Source organism: Mesoplodon bidens, assembly GCF_964165515.1.
Source record: "Mesoplodon bidens genome assembly, chromosome: 7".
NCBI classification, from domain to species: domain Eukaryota; kingdom Metazoa; phylum Chordata; class Mammalia; order Artiodactyla; family Ziphiidae; genus Mesoplodon; species Mesoplodon bidens.
In genome coordinates this window covers 78,894,278-78,913,962 of record NC_138164.1, presented here as the reverse complement: position 1 = coordinate 78,913,962, position 19,685 = coordinate 78,894,278, and the positions used below count along the sequence as shown (strand labels likewise).

At 45.1% G+C, this 19,685-nt stretch overlaps 1 protein-coding gene across 1 annotated transcript in view; it reads left to right on the top strand.

Annotated features, from left to right (window-relative positions):
• Positions 1-985: 985 nt before the first annotated feature.
• Positions 986-19,685, top strand: part of LOC308620806 (transmembrane 4 L6 family member 1-like) — a gene marked incomplete at both ends in the record, with an annotated part of 37,337 nt that continues 18,637 nt past the window's right edge. The window contains 3 exons of the mRNA XM_081240705.1: positions 986-1,156; positions 10,563-10,628; positions 17,108-17,253. Coding sequence (XP_081096831.1) covers positions 986-1,156; positions 10,563-10,628; positions 17,108-17,253 — 383 coding nt within the window. The remainder of the gene's footprint in view (positions 1,157-10,562; positions 10,629-17,107; positions 17,254-19,685) is intronic.

Below are 19,685 nucleotides of genomic sequence, written 5' to 3'. Positions count from 1 at the left end.
AAGAACGGGCACAAAGGGCTGTTGGGAGAGCGCCACCTAACACAAAACAAGAACCTTTCCCTGGGTCTCAGAGGAACATTCTGGAGCCCGTGGACCTCGGCGCAGAGCACCAGGGCTCACGCTGCTCCGGCAGCCTTCACCCGGCAAACAAGATACTGAGTTTACTCCAAACTCATTTATGCCCAGGAGAAAAAAATGCATCATTCTGCAGAAAAAAACCAAGATGCAAAACCTTTCCTTCTTTCCCTCTTTCCATGTGCCTCCAGCCTGGCTTCTTAGAAATCTCCAGGCTCAGTAATCTCAATTGACAAAGACAGTGAGAGAGGAAATCTTCCACATAAATCAAAGGAGAGGCCAAGATGATTCAGATTCCCTTTAGTTCTTTCTTCTCCAGCTACCACATATTGACAGCCTTGTAGGAGAACATTTTGAAAATATTATTTTCATACCCTCAACAATTCCATAATGTGAGTGCTATTGTCAGTCCCATTTTGCAGATGAAGAAATTGAGGTGAGAGATGTAAAACAACTTGCCCAAGGTCACACAGCTGCTAAGTGATGGAGCCACAGGGTTTGGATCAGGATCTAGTTCATAATCACTAGGGGAATTCCTCTGGGAGTGGATGAAAGAACCCGAACAGGGTAACAGCAAGTTCCTAAACATCACCTCGATTGCCCCAATCCTTTAAAGAAACCCTATTGAACATCTGCTAGAGCCAGATGCTGTCATGTTGATTTTACTTCCTTTAGTCCACGCACCACCATCTGTAAAGTCAATGTTTTCTCTGCTTTACCGAGGAAACTGGGGCTCAGAGTGGTGAGGTGGCTGGCTCCCCAGGTCACACCGCTTACCTGTGGCAGAGCTGGACTCGCCATCTTGCTCTTGGGGCTCTGAGGCTGACGCACCCTCTCCTGACTGCAGTGCCTGGAGCAGGCAGCTTCCTGGTGTTGGTTGTTTCTTCCTCCCTTCCAGGGAGGATTCACCATGTGTTCTGAGACGGGTTCCAGGTACACGGGCCTGCTGCTCTTGGCCTTGGCCATCGCCGCCATCATCGCCAACCTCCTGCTGTACTTTCCCAGTGGACAGGTGCTGGAGCCTGCCAAGATCACAGACTTGGTCTGGTTTTTCCACGGCTTTCTTGGAGCTGGACTCTTGGTAAGAATGAGGTTTAACTACCTTACCTCCTCCAGGTGAATGATGCCCCTAAACAAACTTCAAGTCACAGTGCAATTCATCTCCTCATGGGGCCACGCTCCTAGGGCCCCCAGAGCATGGCCGGCTGTTCCTCCTCTGTACCCCACAACATGTGATACATAAACACCCTCCACACTGGCACCTCGTACTGCAAACATCTCTTTATGTGCCTGCCTCCCCCATTAGCTGTGAGCTCCTTAAGAATACAGTCCAAGTCGCATTCACTGTGGCCTCTAAATTACCTACCTAGCAAAGTGCCGGCTCAGCCTAGAGCTTAGTATGTGGTTGTTATGAAAGATATGCATTAAGAAAAGCACAACAGCAGAGCATTTGTCAGGTCATCAGTTTTCAAGATGGTCATCTCGAAAAATAAATTGTGTAGCTCCCATCAAGGCTTCCCTTGGCTAGATTATGGTGTTGGCAAGTTTTTTCTGTAAAAGGCCAGAGAGTGACTATTTCCAGCTTTGCAGGCCATATGGTCTCTTGTTTCAACTACTCAACTCTGCCATCCTAGGGCAAAAAGCAGCCATTGACAATATGTAAACAAATGGGTGGAACTGTGTTCCAATAAAACTTTATTTATAAAAACAGGCAACCTGCTGGATTTAGCCCACAAGGTGTAATCCATTGCCCCCAAGGTAGACACTGGGTGTTTTTCCTTCCTTTCCACCTTTATTTTCATCTGGCTCCTCCTTTCCCAGGCATCCAGGGTCCCTTAGGAAAAGATCATGGGTTAATGTGAGACCCCAGGGCCGGGCACTGAACTCAGCAAATGGAAGGATGAATGTACGAAGGATAAAGAACCCTCAGAAAAAGGTGACCACCTCCCTTCCTGTTTCTCCTCCCCACACAGTAGTAGACGCAGTGATGTCTCAAGTTTCATCCAGTGGCCACCTGCCCCTCCCATCCTAGTAGAGCTGGGCCTTCTCTTCCTGCCCAAGAGAACCTCTAAATCAGCAATGCCTCAGCAAAGGTTGTCTGTTTCTCAGCTCAGAGCCCTACCTAAGAGGCAGTACAGACCGAGTTGTCTAACAGACCCTGATCAAACCATGCATCTGTCCTGACCAGCTGTGTGTCCTCCCTGAGCTTCAGTGAAAGGAGAATCACACCATCTTACCAGGAGGTTGGGAGCATTAAATGAGACAACACACACAGAGAACCCCGCACATACCTGCAGCCAGCAAAATGCAACCTGTCCTCTTTCCTGGCCCAGATTACCAGTTCCTCCACCTCCTCCCTGGATCCAGCCAAGCACCTGTGTCCTGCCTCTTACCTACCTTGCTTATTTCTGCAGGACAGGTTTGCATTTCTCAGTTCAACCACCAAGCAAATCATTAAATTCCCCTTAGCCTCACTCTCCTCACCTGTAGAATGTATAGGTACATCGGCACCCAACTTCTCTCAAGATATAGGTGAGCAAATACAGTGACTATTGAAAGGTGCTGAGCAGCTTGAGGGAATTTAGGCTTCCTATTTGCAGAATCTTAGAATGTTCACTGAAAGAGAGTGACCCAGAGAGGACATTCCCTGGTCCTGGGGAAAGCAGAGTGGAGCCTGGCTCAGGCAGGGACCAGACACCCTGTCTGCATAGCATCCCTCAGTACCAGCCAGCTGTCCAACCCTCACTCCAATTTTCCAACACAACCTCCCAGGATTTCCTAAAAAGATGCTTACACTTGTATATTCATGGCGAAATGGGGATAAAATAAACAGGACCAAAGCAGTCCATGCAGTTGGATAAGGTAAAAACCAATGAGCTATCCCCTTTTCTCTTCTTTCCTTCCTTTTCCTTTTTCCTCCTTTTTCCTTTTCTTCGTTCAGGCCACTTTAGTGTCTACTCTATGCCTTCACTCATGCCTGGCTCTAAGACCAGCTAAGGCAGTGGCCATGAGGTTGGAGAGAGGAAGGTGCATTTGAAAGGTGGAGTTGGCAGGATCTGAAGAGTGATGGAGGTAAGGGGGCACAAGGAGAAGTCAGGGTGGCTCTGGCATTCTTGCCTGAGCAGCCGGGGAGATGGTGAAGGCGTTCCCTGGGGCAGGGACCTCGGGGGGAGGGCAGAGGCTGAGCTTTGTTCCACGTTCCCCCTGAAGGAGCAGAGGTTGGTTGGGCTGGGACTGGAGACCTGGGGAGAGGCAACCTTGAGAACCACCATGAAGAGGTGATGTAGAACTCCGGGGACAGTGGGTTTGCCCAGGGCTGGTGAACTGACTGAGAGGAGAAAGAAGCCCAGGTCAAAACCCCAGGGAACCTTGCAAATTGAGAGTATGCAAAGGGAGGGGAGGGGAGGAAGGAGACTGAGAAAAACAGCTAGAAAGTTTCAGGCAAAGTGAAAAAGTGGAAAGTGAAAAAAGTCGGAAAAAAAGAAGAGAGAAAGTTTCTAGAAGAGAGGAATCCCAGTGTCAACTGCAGCAGAAGGGATGTAGCTGCGACCTGAAAAGCATCTGGTACCCAGCAAGGTGCGGATGGCTCTTGGCTGCAGCGGTCCTGAGGGAGGATGGGGACCCCAGACTGCAGAGAGCTGAGGAAGGTGTGGAGGTAGGGAGCTGGGCTCTGAACGTAGGAAGAGAAGCCAATAGGCAGAGCTGCCTTCCTGATAACAAAAAAAAAAAAGGCCAGAAAGATCTCAAAAGCCACAAGGGACACTGCAGGCAATGACAAGCACACTATCCATTTATCATCAGCTCCATGCCAAACACTGTGTAAGGATAGGGAAGGGAGAAATCCTGAATTCACAGTTCCTGCCCTTTAATAATCATTGTAACAGGTGTTTGCACAAAGGTTTCGAGTGTATCAGATGCTTGCACACATGGTATTTCATTTGTGGGGTGGGATCACCACCTCCATCCTATGGGTAGGGAAATGAGGCCCGAGCAGATTAAGTCATCTGACTGCGGCCACGCGGAGGGAGCCCAGCAGAATTAGGACTTAAAACACTCATCTGAGCCCAAAGCCCATAATCTCTCCGTTTCTCCCATTTGATGCACATGTGTGTTTGCAACACGGGACACAGAGAAAAAGATGGCACGTGTGAAGCTAAGCCAGCAGAGCCCTGCTCTGTACATGACCTGATGAAACAAGACAGGAAAGTGCCTGCGGGGGCTACTCTAGACAGTGCTGCTTTCCAGATGAGAGAGAAAAACCAGACTATGTGAGTCACTGTCTCCCCACCCCCACTGCCAGGAGGTCAGCCACTCAGGGGCTGAGTTTATACACACAGGGCTCACGGCCATGGTGTGTAAAGTCACATCCAGCAGTATGTCATCTCCTAGGCAGGGAGGTCCCCTGTCCCTCCCCATATTATTGATGGAAGGCAGCCTCGGGACCTCAGCAGGGTAGTTGTCCCAGCAAATCCATGGCCAACAATAACAGCTCTCTGTTCTCATGAGGCCACCGGCCAACCCAGAATGCCTGGCAGGCTTCTGTGGTTAAAACAGGGCACCTGGGACAAGCATGACATAAACCGAATTGGTTGCTCTAGGGACTGAGATGCAGGGCCCCAGTTTCTTTCCATAGGTAACTAATGGCTGTTTTCCAGCAATATTATTTGCAGACTTGGCAAGACCATTAGGAGGGAGAGGTTAGAACTAGTCCGTGTGGTTTGGGATCACTTGAGGCCTGATGGGAGGTGGAAGGTCTGCAACAGGTGGGGGTCTGCCTGACCCAGCAGAGATGGTCCCTAGGTTCCTCCACCAAGAGAGATGGGAAAACACACAACTAATTCAGCCCAGTGGGGTGAGTACCTGCCACAGTGGAGGCCTGGAGTCTGCAGGAGAGAGAACAATCAACTCTACCTCTGGGAACCAAGAGAGGCATACCAGTGAAACAGGTATCTGAGCTGTACTGTATAGAGTTACAGAATTAGTAGGTATTTGCCAGGCAGAGAAGGGAGGAGCGTGTTCCAAGCAGAGGAAGCAGTTTGTGTAAAGGCAGAGGAGCATCACAGAGTACGATGCATTCATGGAAACTGTGCAGTTTGGTGTGACTGGAGCAAGGGCTGCTTACGTGAAGAAGGGATAGGAAATGGTGCTGAAATGCAGACTTAGGCAACATTCCGTTTGACCTTGTGTACCATGCTGATGAGCCAGTCCCTTACCCTTGAGTAGCTGACCCACAAGTATTCACTGAGCATCTACTATGTGCTAGCACTGTTCTGGGTATTAGCGATACCATGGAGAAAAAAAAGCAAACAAAATTCCTACTCTCCTAGGGCTTACATTCCAGTGGAGAAGAGAAAGATCATAAATAATCCACTGTGTGGTGATGTTAGGTGGTGAGCACTAGGAAGAAAATAGAGTAAAGGAATAGATAGACAGTGAGATACTGTCTGAGGAGGTGGTGTGTGAGAGGCCACTTGAATGAGGGAAGAATAGCTATGCTGATATTTGGGGGAGGAGCATTCCAAACAGAGGGATTGGCACATTCTAAGTCCCTGAGCTGGGAATGGGCTGAATAATTCCTAGATCTGCAAGAAAAACAATGTAGCTAGAACCACGTGAAAAAGATTTGGAAGAGGGCTTCCCTGGTGGTGCAGTGGTTGAGAGTTCGCCTGCTGATGCAGGGAACACGGGTTCGTGCCCCGGTCCGGGAAGATCCCACATGCCACGGAGCGGCTGGGCCCATGAGCCATGGCTGCTGAGGCTGCACGTCCTTAGCCTGTGCTCCGCAACGGGAGAGGCCACGACAGTGAGAGGCCTGTGTACCACAAAAAAAAAAAAAAAAAAAAAAGATTGGGAAGAGAGGGTAGGAAATGAGGTCAGGGGAGAAATGAGCATCCACTAGAAATTTTAAGCAGGAGAGAAGCATGCCCAGGTGCCATCAAGCTATGACAATTCTGACTTGAATCCATCGCTTCATCCTGACCCCCGTGTTGGAGCCTGGTTTGCTGGAAATGCCCAGCTATGCTCCCCAGAAGGTGCTTAGAAACACTCTCAGCACCTACCTCCTCCAGGGTGGTTCCAAAAGCTCTCATTTGTCAGGCCCAAACTTGTACCCTTGCCACACAATCTCCAGCTGACCCTCCCATTTGACTCAAGGGAGCTTTGGGTCTCCCAAAGGCCCATCATAAGACAGAAGAATCAGTAATTCCTGTTGCCAGAGAATCATCAGAACTAGGAAAAGAAACTCAAAAAAGGGAGAGCATTACCTCATCTCCAGGTTATGAGTGTACAGCGACCTGAGGCTCAAAGCTGCCCTCAGCCATCCCCCAGGGAAGCCAGGAGTCCCGGCCCATCTCTTCCTACCTGGGAGGCTCCCATCAGCTCTATATCCCAGCACAGAGTTACCATGAGATAACTTTGAGAATCTGAGATTTTTGTGAAAATACTTCACTTAAAGAAATATATTTCATTGAATAAGTGGGAAATACACACGCCCATCACACCAGTCAGGTTTCTCTAGAAATTTTTAATATGCCTCATTCGTGCAATAAACAGTGCAGGGTATACCGTCATTCAGTGATTTGTGTGAGGTCCGCAGAAAGCACCAGCAGTTCTGATCTCTGTCTTCTCCTCTGGGGCTAAGAATTCAGGTATGTGACCTGATTTATATCAGTGTAGGGAAGAAAGAAAATACGGCCGAAGACCAGGAAGGGAAAGGGAAAGAGTGGGCTGGCAGCCCTTTAATAATGCACTTTCTCTCCTCTCTCACCTCCTCAGCTCAAAAATCGTACTCTGTTTAAGGCGTCTTGGAACTGAACATTTAAACTGGAAAGAATCTTAGACATCAATATTTTTTTACATCTTTATTGGAGTATAATTGCTTTACAATGGTTAGTTTCTGCTTTATAACAAAGTGAATCAGTTATACATATACATATGTTCCTGTATCTCTTCCCTCTTGCGTCTCCCTCCCTCCCACCCTCCCTATCCGACCCCTCTAGGTGGTCACAAAGCACCGAGCTGATCTCCCTGTGCTATGTGGCTGCTTCCCACTACCTATCTATTTTACGTTTGGTAGTGTATATAAGACATCAACATTTTAACGGTTCTTATTTTATAGATTTTTTTGTGTGATGTCATTTCCTGCAAATGAAAGTTACCATCCCTTTATTCCTCATCTAGCCTTGATTTATGCCATCTCACCTTCAGCTTTGGTTTTTTTTTGTTTGTTTTTGTTTTTTGGCCACACTGTGTGGTTTGTGGGATCTTAGTTCCCCTGACCAGGGATTGAACTTGGGCCCAAGGCAGTGAAAGCGCAGAGTCCTAAGCAAGTCCCTGGTTTCTTTTTTCTTCTTTTAAATTTTTAAAAAGATGTCATTGAAGTATAGTTGATTTACAATGTTGTGTTAATTTCTGCTGTACAGCAAAGTGATTCAGTAGTACATATATATAGTCTTTCTCATATTCTTTTCCATTATGGTTTATCATAGGATATTGAATATAGTTCCCTGTGCTATACAGTAGGGCCTTGTTGTTTTTATAGAGTTAAAACAGAGATCCAAGAGTTGTTAGGCTAGATGCAGATCATAGAGCTAGTGTACAGCATAGCCAGGTGTAGAATGCAGGTTTCTGGGCACTCATCTGTTGATGCTTAAAAGATGCCCAAAGCAGGGCTTCCCTGGTAGCGCAGTGGTTGAGAGTCTGCCTGCCGATGCAGGGGACATGGGTTCGTGCCCCGGTCTGGGAAGATCCCACATTCCGTGGAGCGGCTGGGCCCGTGAGCCATGGCCGCTGAGCCTGCGCGTCCGGAGCCGGTGCTCCGCAACGGGAGAGGCCACAACAGTGAGAGGCCCGCGTACCACACACACACACACACACAAAAAGATGCCCAAAGCAGAAGACAGAGGTGGCTCAGAAGGGCAGTGCCTTGGTGGGGTCAGTTCTGGCCAAGGTCTGATGGGCAGCATTGCAGATCAGGAATCCCATCTTGTCTGTGCACAAAGTAAAACCTCTCAGGGACTCTGATCAACACTAACCAAACTCACCAAAGCTCAATTGATAAAAATGTCAGTGTATTTATCCCAAGGAGAACCAAAGAGAAATACTCCTGCCAGGAAAAGAGGTGGGGGGCGGGGAATGCAGGGCTTTCTCTCCCCTGTGTCCATGGCCGTGGTATGCAGGGTGGTGGGAGCCAAACGGAATTGGGTTTGAAACACTCTCTACAGCAGGCCAGCTGAGAGATTTCAGGCAAGGCACTTGTCTCTCCAAGTCTCAGTTCCTCTTTTAGTGACGTGTGGATATCAGTAGTAGCCACAACCTGTGGTTAGGATGAGCACTGTAGGAGATCATGTAGAGAGCACTCGGTCCCAAGCCCGGCTCATGGATCGTGCTCATTCAATGGCCACCGTAAGAGAGGAGGAGCAAGGGATGCCTAACCATCACTGTACCTAGTGTTACGGAGTTGCCCCATTTCCACTAAAGAGAGCTGATGGTAAGGCAAACTCAGCACACTCTTCCCCAACAGAGCAGACACGCACCGCCAAGTCCTAAAACCGTGGTTCTCTTTTTACTAGATGCTGTGTCACTGCCCCGGCCCCCATCAAGTCTTCCTAAAGTTTGCAAAACACCTGGGAGTTGGCCAGAGTTTGGCTCAGTGTCTGTCTGTTTTGCTTTACCAGGAATTGGATACCTTTAGGAGGGGTATGCATCCTCCCATTCTCTCCACAGTCCCCACCACTCCCTATTGTCTTATACCAGGACACGTTTTCTTACTTAAAATTACCTGCTTGGGAATTCCCTGGTGGTCCAGTGGTTAGGACTCCACACTTCCACTGCAGGGGCCACGGGTTCGATCCCTGGTTGGGGAACTAAGATCCCACAAGCCACGTGACTTAGCCAAAAAAAAGAAAGTTACCTGCTTGGCCACAAAAGGCATGCGAGTTTGCAACCGCCACCACCACCTTAGACTATCAGGTGAAAGAATACATCCGTGTAGGCAACAGTCATCTTTAGCATCAATCACATACCCATACATTCCCCAGGGTACATCTTGGTCACCTTGGTGAGAAGTAGGGATTTCCCAGATGCCTGCATCAGCAAACACATTTACCAACTATCTCTCAGGGTGAGGTGATTTTTTTCATAAAGGTAAGTTCATCCATTATGTATTTATTTCTTGCTCCTGATCCATGGCCCTATCATGCCCCTACCTTCCTCCTACCCCACAGTGCCAGAAGAAACATGGCGAAATGTCATCATAGATTTTACCACCATACCATTGGGTCCTGATTCCATGTTGGGCACCTTGGTAGGCGTTGGAACCAGCACTCAGAACCCAGTGGTAAAAGGAGAATGAGCATGCTCAGTGTGACAGGATGGAGTGACTGGAAGGAAGGAACCATTCATTTTGCCGGGGGTGGATGAGGGGGGTCACTGAACACTACAAAGAGGAGATGTATCGGTTTCCCATAGCTGCTATAATAAATTACCACAAACTTGGTGGCTTAAAACATCAGAAATTTATTCTCTCACAGTTCTGGAGGCCAGAAGCTCTCAGTAAATGTGTTGGCGGGGCCCCCTGTTCTCAGCTGTAAGGGAAAATCATTCCTTGCCTCTTGCAGCTTCTGGTGGCTGTTGGCATTCTTTGGCTTGTAAAGACATTACTCCAGTCTCTGTCTCCATATCACCTTCTCCTCTGTGTGTCTCTCAGAACTCCTCTGCTTCTCTCTTCTAGGGATACATGTGATTGCATTTAGGGCTCACCCAGATAACCCAGGATAAACTCCTCCTGTTAAGATTCCCAACACAGGGACTTCCCTGGTGGTGCAGTGGTTAAGAATCCGCCTGCCAATGCAGGGGACACAGGTTCGAGCCCTGGTCTGGGAAGATCCCACATGCCGCGGAGCAACTAAGCCCGTGCGCCACAACTACTGAGCCTGCGCTCTGCAACAAGAGAAGCCACCGCAATGAAAAGCCCACACACCACAACGAAGACCCAAGGCAGTCAAAAATAAGTAAATAAATAAATAATAAAGATCCCAACTCAATTGTATCTTTTGTCATATAAGGTAATATTCACAGGTCCCAGGATTCAGAAGTGAATATATCTTTGGCAGGGCGGGGGGCGGGGGGAGCCTTTTTGTTCAGCCTACTACAAAAGATAACATTTGAACTGACCCTTTGCAGGTGAATAGGAGTTTATCTGATGGCAAAGGGTGAAGGGCATATTCAAAAGCCCAGAGGCAGGAAGGTCCCAGGTGTCTCCTGGGGGCCCATAAGGTGGTGTGTCAAGAGGTCTCTACGGAGGAGAGGTGAGGCTCTGGTGGCAGGTCAGGAGCAGGGCATGAGGGCTCACGTACAATGTCCAGGACTCGTGTTGTGTCCTACAGGCAATGAGGAATCATTAGACATTTTTAAATAACTTGAGTTTTGGAACTTTGTTCCTAAATGGTAACATTCCCTTCATTACAAGAGCATCTTCTTTGCCACAGGTTATGGTGCCAGCCCTGATAATGCTGAGGGGAGGTGGAGAGGACTGCTGTGCTCACAGATGTGGGGTAAGTACTCTGGGGTCTACAGAATGTTTTGACTCCCACCCATACCCCCAAAAGGGCTTACTTCCTAGGCTGCAAGCTTTCTCTCTTCTGAAGGCCAGACTATTAACCCACTGACCATACTCTAATACTTCTAATACCCTCCTTTCATTTATTTAGTTTTATTGAAGTATAGTTGATTTACAATATTGTGTTAGTTTCAGGTGTGGAGCATAGTGATTCAGTATTTTTGCAGATTATACTCCATTACAGGTAATTACAAGATCATGGGTATAATTCCTTGTGTTATATAGTATATCTTTGTTGGTTATCTATTTTATACATAATAGTTTGTATCTGTTAACCCCATATGCCTAATTTGTCCCACTCCCCTTCCCTCTCCCCTTTGGTAACCATGAGTTTGTTTTCTGTATCCGTGAGTCTGTTTCTGTTTTGCATATACATCCACTTGTATCATTTTTTTAGATTCCACATCTAAATGACTAATACTTCCTTTTAAAGTACAGTGATATTATGCAGGGCTCTCTCCAACAGTGATGAGGGTTATTGCATGAGATCCCAGGAAGAATGAGCCTGGACAGGGTATAAAGAGAGCCGTTAACACACAAAGCCTGTGAGCTCTGGTGAACCAGCCTGCCAGGGTTTGGTTGGTTGTTTCTATCAGTCTGTCTGTCTGTGGGAAGGTCTAGGACCCCCCCATCCTCTGGCTTTCTTATTTCCCTAATAGCCAGTAGATTAACACATCCTAGAACTGGGATTTGAGCAAGAAGGGAATTGGAGATTTTACTGTCAAAAACTCTTTCACAGATACTCTCTTACAATCACCCCATGAAGAACAGAAGGCTGACACTCTGTAAGTGTATCCATTATGTATTTATATCTTGTTCCTGACATGTGGCCCTCTTATGCCACTGGTCTTTCTACTGCCCAACACTGCTGGAAGAAACCAATGGAAATGTCACCACAAATTTTACAAACTGGTCTACATTTGATGAATAGGAAAGGAAAAGCCCAGAGAGGCTGAGTGGCCTGCCCAGATTCGCATGGCTGTAATCTTAAAGCTGGAATGGACATATAGGACTATTTACACAACTCCAGGAAGAATATAAGCTGCTTTCTTCAAGGCAAGGTCCACAGTTATCACCTACATACTCCCAGATGCCTGACACACGATCGGCTCTCAAGACACAGCCAGTGAAGGCAGGTCTGGCTGAGCTGGGACTCGTCTTGGTCTCCTGACCCCCAGGTCGTGCTCTTTCCCACATACAAACCTGCTTACCAAGGTCCCTGCTCACAGCAAGCTGTTCACTGTTCTTATATTCCTAGTTCATACACTGTCTCACTTCTTTTCTACTCCCAGAGTCCCCTCTCCCAATACTTGCAGTCCCCAGTCAGACCCTCCACAGAGACCTTGGCCACCAGGTCATTTGAGGACCATCTCCAAGGAGCTCCCTGAGTCATTCCATTCAACTCCAGCCAGCCCCTCCCTCACTTCTTGTGGTAAGAAAGATACAACATGGATGTGTCAGGAATAAGAGCTCATGTTTTGAAGCAAACGAGTCTCTCAGCTTTGCCCCAATTTAATGCGTTAATATGCCAGGAGGTTGCCTGTCCCAGACACTTGCCTCGCTGTCACACTCATTCACCCATCCAGCCAACACGTTTATGGAGTTTGTACACAGTACAAGGCCCTGTGTTGATCGCTGACTCAGGCATTAGAAAAGTGATTATTCATTTATTCATCCAATCATACAACACTTACTAAACACCCACCACCAGGATGGCGAGTAGGTTTCATTTAGGTTTCAAACAAAGCCAATACCAATCGGTCAGACGCTCTGTTTTGAGGACTGTGGTGCTTTTTCTTCTAGGGGAAGAGTACTGAGATCAGTAACTGATGTCTGCTGTGAGTGCAGACCAGGAGACTGGAAGTACACCTATATTACATGCCAGGCAGTGTGTAGGCTCTAAGAGTTCAGTGATGAATAAGTTACATTTCCTGCTCACTATTTTGTAGTGTGTGATTTCATTCGATACAATTGCAAATGGAACACCCATTTATGATAAAAACCCTGCAGAAAGTAGGCATAGAGGGAACTACCTTAACATAATAAGGCCATATATGACAAACCCACAGCCAACATCATTCTCAAAGGTGAAAAACTGAAACCATTTCCTCTAAGATGAGGAATAAGACAAGGTTGCCCACTCTCACCACTATTATTCAACATAGTTTTGGAAGTTTTAGCCACAGCAATCAGAGAAGAAAAAGAAATAAAAGGAATCCAAACTGGAAAAGAAGAAGTAAAACTGTCACTGTTTGCAGATTACATGATACTATACACAGAGGATCCTAAAAATGCTACCAGAAAACTACTAAAGCTAATCAATGAATTTGGTAAAGTAGCAGAACACAAAATTAACACACAGAAATCTCTTGCATTCCTATACACTAATTATGAAAAATCTGAAAGAGAAATTAAGAAGCACTCCCATTTACCATTGCAACAAAAAGAATAAAATACCTAGGAGTAAACCTACCTAAGGAGACAAAAGACCTGTATGCAGAAAACTATAAGACATTGATGAAAGAAATTAAAGATGATACAAATAGATGGAGAGATATATCATGTTCTTGGATTGGAACAAGCAACATTGTGAAAATGCCTATAATACCCAAGGCAACCTACAGATTCAATGCAATCCCTATAAAACAACATATAGCATTTTTCACACAACTAGAACAAAAAATTTCACAATTTGTAGGGAAACACAAAAGACCCCAAGTAGCCAAAGCAGTCTTGAGGGAAAAAAATGGAGCTGGAGGAATCAGACTCCCTGACTTCAGACTATACTACAGAGCTACAGTAATCAAGACAATATGGTACTGGCACAAAAACAGAAACATAGATCAATGGAACAAGATAGAAAGCCCAGAGATAAACCCACACACCTATGGTCAACTAATCTATGACAAAGGAGGCAAAGGTATACAATGAAGAAAAAGACAGTCTCTTCAATAAGTGGTGCTGGGAAAACTGGACAGCTACATGTAAAAGAATGAAATTAGAACACTCCCTAACACCACACACAAAAATAAACTCAAAATGGATTCGAGACCTAAATGTAAGATCGAACACTATAAAACTCTTAGAGGAAAACACAGGAAGAACACTCTTTGACATAAATCACAGCAAGATCTTTTTTGATCCACCTCCGAGAGTAATGGAAATAAAAACAAAAATAAACAAATGGGACCTAATGAAACTTCAAAGCTTTTGCACAGCAAAGGAAACCATAAACAAGACGAAAAGACAACCCTCAGAATGGGAGAAAATATTTGCAAATGAATTAACGGACAAAGGATTAATCTCCAAAATATATAAACAGCTCACACAGCTCAATATCAAAGAAACAAACAACCCAATCCAAAAATGGGCAGAAGACCTAAATAGACATTTCTCCGAAGAAGACATACAGATGGCCAAGAAGCACATGAAAAGCTGCTCAACATCACTAATTATTAGAGAAATGCAAATCAAAACTACAATGAGGTATCACCTCACACCAGGTAGAATGGGCATCATCAGAAACTCTACAAACAATAAATGCTGGAGAGGGTGTGGAGAAAAGGGAACCCTCTTGCACTGTTGGTGGGAATGTAAATTGATACAGCCACTACGGAGAACAGTATGGAGGTTCCTTAAAAAGCTAAAAATAGAATTACCATATGATCTAGCAATCCCACTACTGGGCATATACCCAGAGAAAACCATAATTTAAAAAGACACATGCATCCCAATGTTCATTGCAGCACTATTTACAATAGCCAGGTCATGGAAGCAACCTAAATGCCCATCAACAGACGAATGGATAAAGAAGATGTGGCACATATATACAATGGAATATTACTCAGCCATAAAAAGGAATGAAACTGAGTCATTTGTTGAGATGTGGATGGATCTAGAGACTGTCATACAGAGTAAAGTAAGTCAGAAAGAGAAAAACAAATATCGTATATTAATGCATGAATGTGGAACCTAGAATGGTACAGATGAACCAGTTTGCAGGGCAGAAGTTGAGACACAGATGTAGAGAACAAACGTATGGACACCAAGGGGGGAAAACCGTGGTGGGGTGGGGATGGTGGGGTGCTGAATTGGGCGATTGGGATTGACATGTATACACTGATGTGTATAAAGTTGATGACTAATAAGAACCTGCAGTATAAAAGAAACAAACAAACAAAAAACCCCGACTAATACTAAACTTTCTTTGGGTTATTTGTATAGAAATATGTTAATATAAATGTTTCAGACATTACATGAAATTTCTAAAAATATTATATATTCTGGTATAATGTTATAAGTCATAATTCTAGTTATTACTTTAAAATGTATATCACAGAAATAACTAAATTTCCTTGTCAATTGCATTATTATTATGAACTTTCATTAAATCTTTAACCGTGGTCATTTTTCAGTCTTTTGTCATTTACAGACCGTTGTGGGTGTACTCTGATGCTTTTGCAAATATGTTCCTATAAAAGGGTTTCATCTTCAAGGAATTCACGGAAAAGATTCTGACAAGTACAGGTTTCTGGTAACTGACTATACTGCTGAACTGAATGAATAAGCATTTTCAGAACTCTAGTGGAAAACTGATGAATTCATAGAAGTGCTAACAAAAGATCAAAATGAAAAAAATTAATTACATGGGACTGAGTGAACTGATGAGGATGATTATAATTTTTGTGACTTTCTGTTTGAATAAAAAAAAAACTCTTAGAGGGAAACATAGACAGAACACTCTATGACATAAATCACAGCAAGATCCTTTTTGACCCATCTCCTAGAGAAATAAAATAAAAACAAACAAATGGGACCTAATGAAACTTAAAAGCTTTTGCACAGCAAAGGAAACCATAAACAAGACGAAAAGACAACCCTCAGAATGGAGAAAATATTTGCAAATGAAGCAACTGACAAAGGATTAATCTCCAAAATATACAAGCAGCTCATGCAGCTCAATATTCAAAACAACAAACAACCCAATCCAAAAATGGGCAGAAGACCTAAATAGACATTTCTCCAAAGAAGATATACAGATTGCCAACAAACACATGACAGGTTGCTCAACATCACTAATGATTAGAAAAATGCAAATCAAAACTACAATGAGGGGCTTCCCTGGTGGCGCAGTGGTTGAGAGTCCGCCTGCCAACGCAGGGGACGTGGGTTCGTGCCCCGGTCTGGGAAGATCCCACATGCCGCGGAGCGGCTGGGCCTGTGAACCATGGCCGCTAAGCCTGCGTGTCCGGAGCCTGTGCTCCGCAATGGGAGAGGCCACAACAGCGAGAGGCCCGCGTACCGCAAAAAAAAAAAAAAACTACAATGAGGTATCACCTCACACTGGTCAGAATGGCCATCATCAAAAAATCTACAAACAATAAATGCTGGAGAGGGTGTGGAGAAAAGGGAGCCCTCTTGCACTGTCGGTGGGAATGTAAATTGATACAGTCACTATGGAGAACAGTATGGAGGTTCCTTAAAAACTAAAAATAGAATTGCCATATGACGCTGTAATTTCACTACTGGGCATATACCCTGAGAAAACCATAGTTCAAAAAGAGTCATGTACCACAATGTTCATTGCAGCACTATTTACAATAGCCAGGACATGGAAGCAATCTAAGTGTCCATCGACAGATGAATGGATGAAGAACATGTGACACATATATACAATGGAATATTACTCAGCCATAAAAAGAAATGAAATTGAGTTATTTTTAGTGAGGTGGATGGACCTAGAGTCTGACATAAAGAGTGAAGTAAGTCAGAAAGAGAAAAACAAATACCATATGCTAACACATATATATGGAATCTAAAAAAAAAAAAAAAAAAAGAAGCTTCTGAAGAACTCAGGGTCAGGATAGGAATAAAGACTCAGATGTAGAGAATGGACTTGAGGACAAGTCCTCAAGTACCCTTAAGGGGCAAGGGTAAGCTGGGGCGAAGTGAGAGAGTGAGATTGACATATATGCACTACCAAATGTAAAATAGATAGCTAGTGGGAAGCAGCCGCATAGTGCAGGGAGATCAGCTCCATGCTTTGTGACCACCTTGAGGGGTGGGATAGGGAGGGTGGGAGGGAAATGCAAGAGGGAGGGGATATGGGGATATATGTATATGTATAGCTGATTCACTTTGTTATACAGCAGAAACTAACACAACATTGTAAAGCAATTATACTCCACTAAAGATGTTAAAAAAAAAGAATTGCAAATGGAGCAGATGAATGGACATAGGTCTTCTCAGCTCTAGTGCCCCCATTTTTTGTGTGCATTTGGGAAGCAAAACAAGGATGCCCACCAGATCAATTCCCCTCTTCAATTTGCCAGGAAACTCAGGATGGATCTTTCAAAAGGACCACAACCTCCCTCTGCATTGTTGCACTGAATTTCTGATTCTGTTCCATTGCAGATGCTGTTCCCTGTGCTCCTGGCCATACAGGGCACTGTGGGCGCCGTGTATTGTGTGGTCATTTCTTCACTGGGTTTGCTCAGTGGCCCCCTCTGTGACACAGGCAGTGGAAACTACACCTACCCGTTCAGGAATTACTCCTTGGAGTGAGTAGCATTTATGGCCTTGGGTCCGTGTCTAACATCTAAAGATGATACCGTGATGACCACAAAGAGTGTGTGCTCTGAGAATTGACTATGCAGTAGTGGGGCCAGGTACCCCCATTCATACTTGGTGTCTTGCTCTTCTCTCTGTACCAGACTGACACATTTATTCCCAAATCACCAATCTCTAGAGGTGACTGGCCAAGGCAAGGTGTGCCCATGAATTAAGCAGTTCACCCAAGGTATTCAGTACAATACCTTGACTTCATTTTCCCCCATTATTAAACACAGGTGAGCCTGTGCTGAGGGCTTGCTTAGTACTGACTAGGCACTGTGGTAAGAGAAGGGATGCCAAAAGAGGGATAAGACCAGTTGCCTATTTACACCTTGCCTGTTCACAGTCTAATTGGGGAGACAATAGTCAAATTTGGGGTTTGTTTTGTGACGATCTCAGCCTATCAATAAGCAGTGTTGTGGTTGGACCAGTCCTTGTGGTTCTTATTATGACTGCAAGATGCCCTTTAGCAATAACCATCAAGAAACTTTGAAAAAATAAAGATTTCTTACATACAGGACCTGGAAATTACACAGCACACCTGGGGTCACACAGCAAGGTCGGGAGGAGGGGAGGTGGGGTGGTAGGGAGCGCAAGTGCGTGGGCCTGGGGTTCTGCTTTTATTGGGTTTGAGGCTGGGGGTCTAGGGTTTCGCAGGCTCACTCTTTATTGATGAACTTACAACATAAAAGCAGGAATTTAAAGCACAGGAATAGAAAAAATAAGTGGTCCAAAAGGTCGGTTATTGAAATCAACCAAGATCGCTAAAACAAAGGAGCCTCAGTCAGGCTTTTACCTAGGTGTGAAGCTGGCACTGTGTTTATCTGAGATAGCCCTCTGTGAAGCAGATGCTTCACAATCAAAGCTTAAGTCAGGCACTTGCATTACAAAAAGAAAAACCAACTGTCAGGGTTTACACTGCAGGGTTGCACAGATATCCTTAAATGGCAGGCCCTGTGACGCCCACTGATTTTCCTAAAGGAATAAGAAACCCAGCACCAATGATTGAGAAAGACACTGCTTCTCTTCTCATTTCACGTTCTCTCCCTGGTAGAGCTCATCCATCCCCATGGCTTTCAGAACCCTCCATCTACCCATATAAATAATCCCCAAATGTCTATCGCTAGCCCAGATCTTTCTTCTGAATTCCTGACTCAGATACCAAATTACCTCTTTGAAATTTCCTCTTGTGAATTTCAGATCATTTCAATATTTTTATGTCCAAACCCTTGATGTTCCCTTGCCAATTTCCTCTCTGTCATCCCCAGCCCGTTAGATGGCATCCAAAACCTGTGAGTCACTGATTATTCTCCCTTCTGCACCCCAAGTTCAATCCACCACCAAATCCTGTGAGTTCTACCTCACCAGTGCACCTTGAATCTGGCCGCTGCTCTTCGCCTAGTCTGTCATCACCCCGTTCCAAATCTGCAACACCCTTTGCTTCCGTGTCTACACCAGCCCTCCAGCAAGCATCCCAGCTCCGTTTTCCCCTTCAATCCTTTCGCTGTAGATGAGCCGGAGGGGCTTTGTAAAATGTAAAAGTCCTCATTAAGGCCAAGAAATCTTTACATTTAAGGAACTTGCAATCTCATTGAGAACTCAATAGACGAGTATGGATATGGGTGAAGGCAGAGATTAAAGACAGAGATACCAAATAATATATAACTCTATGAAACAGGGCCTGAAAACTTATTGCATTTTCTCTTTGTCCAGCTAGAATCCTCTGATTCCAAACATTCCTTAGAGTTTTTGCTTGCCTGCTGTTTCCTCTTATAAGGCTCTGCCCTCCCCTTGGCTGCTGCCTCCTTCAAGGCCAGGTGACTCCATCCTTCCCCCACGAAACCCTGTCCAGCTACTCTAAACCTCTAGACCTCCCCGTTTTATGATAATAATTATAAATATATTGCCTACAGTGCCTACTGCATGGCGGACACTGTGCTAATATCTAATCCTCCCAACCCACTCGATGGTATTGATGTTATTTTTTAGCCCCATTTTACATATAAGGAAGCTGATATACCGAAACACTTAAGAAACTATTGGGGCCAGGGAAGGCTGCATATTGACACACATATCAATCAATGGTATTTTGATTATTTTGAGTGAAAGTTACTTAAGAAAGAGATGAGGTAAGAAGCCCATTCTGACCCTCCTCTCTTGTCTCCCTGAAAGCAGGAAAGAAATCTCTCATGTGAAAGGTGCACTCCCTACCTCGGGGCCTAAAAGGACACCCTTATTGCCAGAGATAGAGAGTTCAGGGCCAAGGAGTCTATATGAACAGGCCTTGTTACTTCCTTAATTTACTACCAAGCTCGAACTGTTTAGATTCTTTACTAATTAAGCACCCAAACCTAAGTTTCTTTGTCCTGTCGATTCCTCA